This window comes from Myxine glutinosa, chromosome 4 (genome assembly GCF_964187855.1).
Source record: "Myxine glutinosa chromosome 4, kmMyxGlut1.1, whole genome shotgun sequence".
NCBI lineage: Eukaryota > Metazoa > Chordata > Myxini > Myxiniformes > Myxinidae > Myxine > Myxine glutinosa.
Window position 1 is genome coordinate 212,403,222 of NC_136264.1, and position 12,500 is coordinate 212,415,721.

Consider the following 12,500-nt stretch of genomic DNA (forward strand, 5'->3'; position numbering starts at 1 on the left):
AGTACCCTTTACAGTCAAATCAATTGGTCACTATCATGTCCAAATATCAGCTTCCTAGCTCAAAAGGTGCCTGAGATATTCCCCAGAAGAGAAAGAAAATAAATAAATAATTAATAATGAAAATAAATAAATAATATTCATAAAATAATTAAATAATTTATCAATCGGCTAATAGAATACCTAAACCACCACCGTTTCATCCGAATGTGTAACTTTAAATTTTTTTAATTAATGAAGCCATTAATCGAATAATTATATAATTAATCGATTAATTGATTAATCAATCTCCCTCACGCCCTTCAATCCCACTCCTGCCTCCAGGTCTTTAAAACAGCTGTTCACCACCTTCTCTTATCTTCCCCCATCCAAAACCTTGATCTTTTCTACCCCCGTTAATTCACCCCAGATACACATTTTTGAAATTCCAACTTCTTTCCTGGAAGTCCTTGCAGTGTCCATATATTTTATACCTCTCCCACCTCCCCCCAAGCCCTCTCACTCCCACAGATCTCTCGATGTCCCTGCTCTCAAATGTTGTGTTTGTGTCCTTCCCCCTCTCTCCCCATCTTGTCTACCGCTCCCCTTATTTTGTGTTTTATGTGTCGGTTCGACTTTTTGTGTGATTAATGTTAGCTCTTTCACGAGCCTCGATCTTGTATACAAAAAAAAATATATATATATATATATATATATATATATATATATATATATTTATATATATATATATAATTATATATATATATACATCAATAAATCGAAAATAGCCTTGGCATCCAAACCACTTGATCATTGTCATGTCCAAATATCAGCTTCCTAGCTCAAAAGGTGCCTGAGATAATGCCCAGAGGAGAAAGGAAATTGATAGGTACTTAATTAATCGATAATAATTAAATAACTAATCAATTAATTGATTAATCAAAAAACAAAAAATACAGTTTTTCCAAAGCACTTGCTCACTATTGTGCCGAAATGTCAGCTTCCTTGCTCAAAGGATGGCTGAGATATCGCCCGGACAAACAAACAAGAAAGAAAGAAAACAAGTAAACAAACAAACAACCAGAGTGAAAACTGAGTACTCCCTTTCAGCGTGCGTCATTGCAGAGCCCCCTACGGTGCCCGGCAATGACGTTATGCAGTGCCTGGAGATGGCATAGGAAAGGAGCGGTGTGCAATATTTCCATTCTCATCTGGCCATTATCTCAGGCATCTTTTGAGTTCGGAAGCTAATATTTGGACATGCCAATGACCAAGTGATTTGGCTCTAAATGCAATTTTTGATCTATTGATTAATCCATTAATCGATTAATTATTTAATTATTCGATTAATGACTTAATTTAAAAAAAAAATTGAAGTTACAGATTCAGATGAAATGGTTGTGGTTTATGTATTCTATTAGCCAATTGATTAATTTATTTTTTTTATGATTATTATTTATTTATTTTCGTTATTAATCATTTATTTATTTTCTTTCTCATCTGGGCCTGGATCCTGGGTCCTGGGATCCTGGGTTTGAATCCCGGTTGATTGCTGAATTAACACCAGGGGGGTTGACTCAGCCTGTCATCCTTCCGAGGTCGGCAAATTGAGTACCAGCTCACTGGTAATTCCCTGTGTGTCGCAAGAGGCGACTAACAGGGTTGGCGACAGGAAGGGCATTCGGCTGTAAAACATTGCTTCAAAATAGGGACCAAGGTGCCCAAAAAAGGCCAACCCCTGCTCCGCAGGGAAAAATGGCCTCTAAAGGTGGTTCTGTTTTTCTGTTCTTTTCTCATCTGGGGAATATCTCAGGCACCTTTTGAGCTAGGAAGCTGATATTTGGACATGACAGTGACCAATTGATTTGACTGTAAAGGGTATTTTTGATTTATTGATTAATCAATTAATCGATTAATTATTTAGTTATTAATCAATAAATTATTTAAGTTATTCGATTAATGACCTATTTAATTAATTTTCAAAAAGTTACAGCTTCGAATGAAGCACTGGTAGTTTAGGTATGCTATTAGCCAATTGATTAAGAAAATATTTTATGATAATCTTTTATTGATTTTAATTATATAATTAATCAATCAATTATTGTATACCTCTCCCACCTAATTCAGTCTCTATGAGCCGAAGGTGCCCCGGCAATGCCGCGCTGGAGGATATTTCTTTATTTGGCATGGGGGCGGTGTACTTTGACTGTATCTGTACTTATTTTTGACTTACTTGAGTTATTTAGCTGCTTGCAGATTGCAAACACAATGCATCTCATCTATCTATAATTCCAGTAATCTCTGTCTGTACGTTTGTACGTTTGTCTGTGACCGCTGTTTCTCGACAACCACGGGTCCGATATACTTTTAACTTGCCAGGTATATTGCTGGGGACCCGAGGATGTGCCTTTTCAAGGTTTCATATTAATCGGACAATTACTTACCGAGCTATGTCCAAAAAACGATTCAACCAATCAGAGAGCAGCGAACGATCGCGTGTGCCGAACGTGGCGGGCACACTCTGCCTCGGATGGCACATTTGAGAGCGTATTCATTTATTTCACGTTTGCAAACTATGTTGGCGTTAAACTATGTTTTAAAACTAATAAAACCGAATTTGCGATTCATTCGCTTTCCTGCGCGTTTGTGCACGCGATGGCGATTTCTTTACCAAACTCCGGAAGCCGTTCGCTTTGGACCAAACCATTGCATGTAAATAGAGGGGGGGGATTGTCACCACTCGCAAGCCGTTCGCTTTGGACCAAACCATTTCATGTAAATAGAGGGGGGGGGATATAATTTTAGATATAGATATAGTACGGGCATGCCCTAGTCAAATATAAAAGGGAATTAAAAATATGGGTTGTAGTGGTGTAAACGAGGCAGAAAATCATGGGACAGACTTCAGTGGTTGTGTTGTGCGGGATCGACCTTACCTTCATTTTACAGATCAATACCTGCTATTGTTCACTGGTTAAAATCAATGCAGCTTAATGAGGGACCTTATTTTGAAAGTGTTTTTGACCACCATTCCACAAGCAGACTGCAAATTTCCACTCTCAATAATAGCCAGGTAACTCTCAATAATAGCCAGGTAACTCTCAATAATAGCCAGGTAACTCTCAATAATAGCCAGGTAACTCTCAATAATAGCCAGGTAACTCTCAATAATAGCCAGGTAACTCTCAATAATAGCCAGGTAACTCTCAATAATAGCCAGGTAACTCAATAATAACCAGGTAACTCTCAATAATAGCCAGGTAACTCAATAATAGCCGGGTAACTCTCAATAATAGATGGGTAACTCAATAATAGCCAGGTAACTCTCAATAATAGCCAGGTAACTCAATAATAGCCGGGTAACTCAATAATAGCCGGGTAACTCAATAATAGCCAGGTAACTCTCAATAATAGCCAGGTAACTCTCAATAATAGCCAGGTAACTCTCAATAATAGCCAGGTAACTCTCAATAATAGCCAGGTAACTCAATAATAGCCAGGTAACTCTCAATAATAGCCAGGTAACTCAATAATAACCAGGTAACTCTCAATAATAGCCAGGTAACTCAATAATAGCCGGGTAACTCTCAATAATAGCTGGGTAACTCTCAATAATAGCTAGGTAACTCTCAATAATAGCCAGGTAACTCAATAATAGCCGGGTAACTCAATAATAGCCGGGTAACTCTCAATAATAGCCAGGTAACTCTCAATAATAGCCAGGTAACTCTCAATAATAGCCAGGTAACTCTCAATAATAGCCAGGTAACTCTCAATAATAGCCAGGTAACTCTCAATAATAGCCAGGTAACTCTCAATAATAGCCAGGTAACTCTCAATAATAGCTGAGTAACTCTCAATAATAGCTGGGTAACTCTCAATAATAGCCAGGTAACTCTCAATAATAGCTGGGTAACTCTCAATAATAGCCAGGTAACTCTCAATAATAGCCAGGTAACTCTCAATAATAGCCGGGTAACTCTCAATAATATCCGGGTAACTCAATAATAGCCAGGTAACTCTCAATAATAGCCAGGTAACTCAATAATAGCCGGGTAACTCTCAATAATAGCCAGGTAACTGTCAATAATAGCCGGGTAACAATAATAGCCAGGTAACTCAATAATAGCCAGGTAACTCAATAATAGCCGGGTAACTCAATAATAGCCGGGTAACTCTCAATAATAGCCAGGTAACTCTCAATAATAGCCAGGTAACTCTCAATAATAGCTGGATAACTCTCAATAATATCCGGGTAACTCTCAATAATAGCCAGGTAACTCAATAATAGCCAGGTAACTCTCAATGTAACTCTCAATAATAGCCGGGTAACTCTCAATAATAGCCAGGTAACTCTCAATAATAGCCAGGTAACTGTCAATAATTATAGCCAGGTAACTCTCAATAATAGCCAGGTAACTCTCAATAATAGCCAGGTAACTGTCAATAATTATAGCCAGGTAACTCTCAATAATAGCCAGGGTGTTTAGTCTGTTTGAGGGAGCAGGTGTTTAGAACAGCTGGAGATCGAACAGGATCAACAACAAAATCTTCCACCAGGTGTTTACAGAATTTGCAGTGTTGTCAGACGAGTGGGAGACATCGCTGATTGATCAGAACAGGTGAATGCGTTTGATGTTAATGCCTCTGGTTTTGATTTGTGTACACCTTGTCTTGCCCAGTAGGTAATACGAAGCAGGTGCGGCAATAAAACACCTATACCTGCCTGGGAATATGAGCAATTCCTACTCCAAAATGAAAGAGCAGTTCGAATGGGAATCTTGAGAGAAGAGCTTTTACATTTCATTTCGAAAGACATCTTTTTAGCATTTAAAGGGCAATTCAAAGTACACAAACAGGTAATTAGACATGCAAATTGTACTTTAATGTCTCGTGTTTCCAAACAGGACATTCACATTACACAAAATGGATTTGTAAACACAACAACAAAGCTTGTGCATTGCTTTGTTCACATTATACCTCAAATGCACGATTGCGATGAAAAAACAAAAGGATGGAAATTCGGAAACACATGATCAAAGAATGATGACGGAAGCACTCAGATGGGAAAGGTAAACATCATATGTCCAAGATATTTTGTGATTTTCATTCCTTTTCATGGACGAGAGTGTCTGTGCACTCTGTTTGTCTGTCTCCTCCACACACTATATAAATACTAGTGGGGTCACCCGTGGGAATCCCACGGGTATGGACGTGTGTGACATTTGGACATCTTGTTTACATGCTGCACATTAAATTTTACAAAATGGTTAAAATGGTGTAATGAACACAATTTATTTATTTCACATAATATGTGACCCCTCACTCCTCTCCACCCTCACGCCTCTCCAATGCCACTCCTCCTCACACCCCTCTCCAATACCTTCTCACACTCCTCTCCAATACCTCCTCACACTCCTCTCCAATACCTCCTCACACTCCTCTCCAATACCTCCTCACACTCCTCTCCAATACCTCCTCACACTCCTCTCCAATACCTCCTCGCACTCCTCTCCAATACCTCCTCGCACTCCTCTCCAATACCTCCTCGCACTCCTCTCCAATACCTCCTCGCACTCCTCTCCAATACCTCCTCACACTCCTCTCCAATACCCCCTCACACTCCTCTCCAACCCCTCACACTCCTCTCCAACCCCTCACACTCCTCTCCAACCCCTCACACTCCTCTCCAACCCCTCACACTCCTCTCCAACCCCTCACACTCCTCTCCAACCCCTCACACTCCTCTCCAACCCCTCACACTCCTCTCCAACCCCTCACACTCCTCTCCAACCCTTCACACTCCTCGCCAACCACTCACACTCCTCTCCAACCCCTCACACTCCTCGACAACCCTTCACACTCCTCTACAACCCCTCACACTCCTCTCAAACCCCTCACACTCCTCTCCAACCATTCACACTCCTCTCCAATCCCTCACACTCCTCTCCAATCCCTCGCACTCCTCTCCAATCCCTCACACTCCTCTCCAATCCCTCACACTCCTCTCCAATCCCTCACACTCCTCTCCAATTCCTCATACTCTCCTCCAATCGCGCCTCACTCGCCTCTCCAATACCTCCTCACACTCCTCTCCAATCGCTCCTCACTCGCCTCTCCAATCGCTCCTCACTCTCCAACCCCTCGCTCCTCTCCAATCCCTCACACTCCTCTCCAATCCCTCACACTCCTCTCCAACCCCTCACACTCCTATCCTCTCCAACCCCTCACACTCCTATCCTCTCCAACCCCTCACACTCCTCTCCAACCATTCACACTCCTCTCCAATCCCTCACACTCCTCTCCAATCCCTCACACTCCTCTCCAATCCCTCACACTCCTCTCCAATCCCTCACACTCCTCTCCAATCCCTCACACTCCTCTACAATCCCTCATACTCCTCTCCAATCCCTCACACTCCTCTCCAATCCCTCACACTCCTCTCAAATCCCTCACACTCCTCTCAAATCCCTCACACTCCTCTCAAATCCCTCACACTCGTCTTCAATTCCTCATACTCCCCTCCAATCGTGCCTCACTCGCCTCTCCAATTGCGCCTCACTTTCCTCTCCAATCGCTCCTCACCAATCACTCCTCACTCTCCTCTCCAATCCCTCGCTCCTCTCCAACACCTCCTCACACTCCTCTCCAACACCTCACACTCCTCTCCAACACCTCCTCACACTCCTCTCCAATACCTCCTCACACTCCTCTCCAATACCTCCTCACACTCCTCTCCAATACTTCCTCACACTCCTCTCCAATACCTCCTCACACTCCTCTCCAATACCTCCTCGCACTCCTCTCCAATACCTCCTCGCACTCCTCTCCAATACCTCCTCGCACTCCTCTCCAATACCTCCTCGCACACCTCTCCAATACCTCCTCTCCAATACCTCCTCGCACTCCTCTCCAATACCTCCTCGCACTCCTCTCCAATACCGCCTCGCACTCCTCTCCAATACCTCCTCACACTCCTCTCCAATACCTCCTCACACTCCTCTCCAATACCTCCTCACACTCCTCTCCAATACCTCCTCACACTCCTCTCCAATACCTCCTCACACTCCTCTCCAATAACTCCTCACTCCTCTCCAATACCTCCTCACACTCTACAACCCCTCACACTCCTCACCAACCCCTCACACTCCTCTCCAAGCCCTCACACTCCTCTCCAAGCCCTCACACTCCTCTCCAACCCCTCACACTCCTCTCCAACCCCTCACACTCCTCTCCAATACCTCCTCACACTCCTCTCCAATACCTCCTCACACTCCTCTCCAATACCTCCTCACACTCCTCTCCGCTCCAATCGGCCCTCACTCCAACTCCTTGCTCCTCGCTCTCCAACCCCTATCTCCTCGCTCTCCAACCCTTCGCTCCTCGCTCTCCAACCCCTCGCTCCTCGCTCTCCAACCCCTCGTTCCTCACTCTCCAACTCCTAGCACCTCACTCTCCAACTCCTAGCACCTCGCTCTCCAACCCCTCGCTCCTCTCCAACCCTCCTCATCGATGTTGCAGCAGCATTCTGTGCGGTTCTCCCGTCTCGTGTGGTCTCTGTGCGGTTCTTGCTACATCCTGTTCAAGTCTGCATTGACGTTCGTCGACGGACTCGTTCGCCCGTCTCATTCGTTTTCTTGCTGCATCCTGTTCAAGTCTGCGTTCTTCATCGACCGTCGCATTCATTTTGGAAATGGAAGTTTCCACGCAGCGCATGAATTGTCACGATTCTCAAGAGGAAGTGTCTCGTAATCATCAAATGACAAATGGCAAGTAAATTACATTGTGAAAATTAAAGATTTCAAATAAACCTATTTAAAGTGTATGCGCACATAACTAATAAAAAAAAAACGAAGAAATATCTCTCGGTAATTTCCTGAAACATATTTTACTTCCAGATAATAATGTTGAATGAAATAAGAAAGAACGAAGATATACACGTCGTTTTTGTGCCGACTCTCATAAAACGTAAAAGTAATAAAATAATGTTAACGGAAAAGAAAAAGCGAATTGTTAATATATGTCATTTTCCCCGAATGTTATTTTAGGCGGTGTATTTTCGTGTATCATCGTGGCGCGATTTTTATAAATATATCTCGGCAATTTCCCGTGTGTGCGTGAATGTTCTCAATTATTTCTGACACCGAGTCTAAAACCATCGATAAAAATTAAATCAGATGGTGAATTCGATAAAATCGTGAGGGTGACTCTCAATGAATGGGCTTTAGTTTACAGGCCTTTGAGAATTCATTTCGTTCTATAAACGGAAACTTTCTTGGGATTCTCTTCCCGTTTTTTTCAACCGAGTCTAAAACTATGTTAGCGACTGTTAAAAATGAAATGATATATCGAATTAGAATTGAAATAAACCTGTGTGAGAGAGAAAGACAGCATGGGCCTAACTAAACAGGCCTCAAAGCCATTCGAGGTAATAAAATGGTGGATATTTGTTTGCATGAAGCCTCTCCAAGAATGGGTGGAGCTATGGGTGGAGCTACTCTCCAAACGGACTAAGCCACACCCCCAGACAGACGGACAGAATCACCTTCGCCTATTATAATATAGATTTTCCGTCAAACTTATGATTCTACACCCTTTGTGCATTCGCTCTTCCCTGAGCCTCGACCTTTGGAAAGAGAAAGGCCAAAAAGGTGTCCCTTGTAGGTTGTTCCTTGTAATTTATAATACATTAATTATTCAGGAAAGAAACAAATGTGATATCAATGGTAGATAACATTTTAAAAAGTTAACAAGAACGTCTGTCTCACTCAATCAACAGTGAGTGAGTGAGTGAGTGAATGCGTATGTGAGTGAATGAGTGTGTGAGTATGTGAATGTGTGAGTATTTGAGTGAACGAGTGAGCATGTGAGTGAACGAGTGTGCAAGTATGTGAGTGCGTGAGTATTTGAGTGAACGAGTGAGCAAGTGAGTGAACGAGTGTGCAAGTATGTGAGTGCGTGAGTATTTGAGTGAACGAGTGAGCATGTGAGTGAACGAGTGTGCAAGTATGTGAGTGCGTGAGTATTTGAGTGAACAAGTGTGTGAGCATGTGAGTGAACGAGTGTGCAAGTATGTGAGTGTGTGAGTATTTGAGTGAACGAGTGAGTGAGCATGTGAGTGAACGAGTGTGCGAGTATGTGAGTGTGTGCGTATTTGAGTGAACGAGTGAGCATGTGAGTGAACGAGTGTGCAAGTATGTGAGTGCATGAGTATTTGAGTGAATGGGGGAGCATGTGAGTGAACGAGTGTACAAGTATGTGAGTGCGTGAGTATTTGAGTGAACGAGTGAGCATGTGAGTGAACGAGTGAGCATGTGAGTGAACGAGTGTGCAAGTATGTCAGTGCGTGAGTATTTGAGTGAACAAGTGTGTGACCATGTGAGTGAACGAGTGTGCAAGTATGTGAGTGTGTGAGTATTTGAGTGAATGAGTGAGTGAGCATGTGAGTGAACGAGAGTGCAAATATGTAAGTATGCGAGTATGTGAGTGAACAAGTGTGTGAGTATGCCTTTGTGTATGTGTCTATATGTGTGTGTCTGTGTGTCTATGCATGTGTGTGTATGTGTCTGTGTGTCTATGCATGTGTGTGTATGTGTATGTGTGTATGTATGCATGTGTGTATGTGTATGTGTGTTTGTGTGTATGTGTGTGTATGTATGTGTGTATGTGTATGTGTGTATGTATGTATGCATGTGTGTATGTGTATGTATATGTGTGTATGTATGTATGCATGTGTGTATGTGTGTATGTATGTGTGTATCTGTGTGTGTGTGTGTATGTGTGTATGTATGTGTGTATCTGTGTGTGTTGTGTGTATGTATGTATGTGTGTATCTCTGTGTGTGTTTGTGTGTATGTGCGTATGTATGCGTGTATCTGTTTGTGTGTTTGTGTGTATGTGTGTATGTATGTGTGTATCTGTGTGTGTTTGTGTGTATGTGTATATGTATGTGTGTATCTGTGTGTGTTTGTGTGTATGTGTGTATGTATGTGTGTATCTGTGTGTGTTTGTGTGTATGTATGTGTCTATCTGCGTGTGTTTGTGTGTATGTGTGTATGTATGTGTGTATCTGTGTGTGTGTGTATGTGTGTAGGTATGTGTGTATCTGTGTGTTTGTGTGTATGTGTGTATGTATGTGTGTATCTGTGTGTGTTTGTGTGTATGTGTGTATGTATGTGTGTATGTATGTGTGTATATGTGTGTGTTTGTGTGTATGTGTGTATGTATGTGTGTATCTGTGTGTGTTTGTGTGTGTGTGTGTGTATGTGTGTATCTGTGTGTGTTTGTTTGTATGTGTGTATCTGTGTGTGTTTGTGTGTATGTGTGTATGTATGTGTGTATCTGTGTGTGTGTTTGTGTGTGTTCTCTGGCTCAGTGCTGTACCTCTCCCCATGTGGCATGACGAGCCCCGATGCTGCGAGATTGGATGAGGCCTTCACGACGAGCATTGCGGAAGAGACGAACAATTCCTCCCCATCGTCTGATGTAATCTTCCAACTGGAGACCGAGGTGTGCTGAGATGGCAAACATTCCACAGAATAATAACTTAGTACAGGTAATTTACAGACCATAACATCGTTATTAGACTTAACACCAGGCACGCATGCTCCTGATGACGACCACTTGGTGGTCGAAACGTCGGACCCGAGGCATCATCTACTTGGTGGATACCTGGTTACATTTGTTGGCAATACCTTCGGTTTTGAATACCTGGTTCTTCCCAAACACAACCACTTGAAGTTTAACAATAATCTTTCAATAAGAACTTGGTGTTACTCACACTTTGTGCTGGCATCATCGATCAGTACAATCTCAGCAAGAGAGTGTGTCGGAGTTCGTCGTATTATACTGTGAAGTGTGCGGAGAAGTGTGGACCATCCCTCGTTGTGGAACACCACGATAACACTGGCTTTGGGCAAAGTCTCGTCATAATGCCAAAATTTGCACCTGAAACACATTCCACAAATGGACCATTGCTTATGGAAATGTTAGAAAATACTCTCGTACCTGGACAATAGAAATATCCGATACTTCAATCAGCAAACAGAGCAAAATGGCTTTAATGTGCCGCAGCATGCAATGTCAGAATAACAAACGAATTTCCCATAATACATTGCGACATGCTCTCCAGTTGGAGCTCCAGCAAGTGTTACATGGGAGCTGCTGTAGCAAAACAGACCGGGATCAATCAATTCCTTATTTGACGTTTCTCTTATTTCAGAGGAAAATCCAAAAGCACTTCACGAAGAAAAAGGTAAGAAAATGGGAAAACAAGAAAAAATAATTGTTGAATAGACAGGTAGAGATACAATCAAAGTACACCGTCGCCATGCCAAATGAAATAAATAAATAACATATCCTCCAGCACGTGACATTGCCGGGGCGCCTTCGGCGAGCACATGGAGGGAGAGGTGTGCAATAATTGATTGATTAATTGTGCAATTAAAATAAATAAATCATTAAATAATTAATTTCTCAATCAATTGGCTAATAGCATACCTCAACCTCCACTCTTTGATCCGAATCTAAAACTTTACAAAAATCAGTTAATTAATTTTAAAATTAAATAATTAATCAATAAATCAAAGATACCCTTTACAGCCAAATCACTTGGTCATTGTCGTGTCCAAACATCAGCTTCTTAGCTCAAAAGGTGCCTGAAAAGGAGATGAGAAAGAAAATAAATAAGTGATTAATAAATCGATAATAATTAAATAATTAATCAATAAATCAAAGATACCCTTTACAGCCAAATCACTTGGTCATTGTCGTGTCCAAATATCAACTTCTTAGCTCAAAAGGTGCCTGAAAAGGAGATGATAAAGAAAATAAATAAGTGATTAATAAATCGATAATAATTAAATAATTAATCAATAAATCAAAGATACCCTTTACAGCCAAATCACTTGGTCATTGTCGTGTCCAAATATCAACTTCTTAGCTCAAAAGGTGCCTGAAAAGGAGATGATAAAGAAAATAAATAAGTGATTAATAAATCGATAATAATTAAATAATTAATCAATAAATCAAAGATACCCTTTACAGCCAAATCACTTGGTCATTGTCGTGTCCAAATATCAACTTCTTAGCTCAAAAGGTGCCTGAAAAGGAGATGAGAAAGAAAATAAATAAGTGATTAATAAATCGATGATAATTAAATAATTAATCAATAAATCAAAGATACCCTTTACAGCCAAATCACTTGGTCATTGTCGTGTCCAAATATCAACTTCTTAGCTCAAAAGGTGCCTGAAAAGGAGATGAGAAAGAAAATAAATAAGTGATTAATAAATTGATAATAATTAAATAATTAATCAATAAATCAAAGATACCCTTTACAGCCAAATCACTTGGTCATTGTCATGACCACATATCAGCTTCTTAGCTCAAAAGGTGCCTGAAAAGGAGATGAGAAAGAAAATAAATAAGTGATTAATAAATCGATAATAATTAAATAATTAATCAATTAATTGACTAATCAAAAAATTAAAATACTGTTTTTGCCAAAGCACTTGCGCACTATT

General features: G+C 41.2%; 1 protein-coding gene across 1 annotated transcript in view; it reads right to left on the reverse strand.

The window, feature by feature from the left end:
• Nucleotides 1-12,500, reverse strand: part of LOC137426026 (N-acetylgalactosaminyltransferase 7-like) — a 270,803-nt gene that overhangs the window by 181,061 nt on the left and 77,242 nt on the right. Inside the window, exons 3-4 of the mRNA XM_068114748.2 lie at nt 10,757-10,923; nt 10,360-10,490 (exon numbers count right to left, since the gene is read on the reverse strand). Of these exons, the coding sequence (XP_067970849.1) occupies nt 10,360-10,490; nt 10,757-10,923 (298 nt within the window). The remainder of the gene's footprint in view (nt 1-10,359; nt 10,491-10,756; nt 10,924-12,500) is intronic.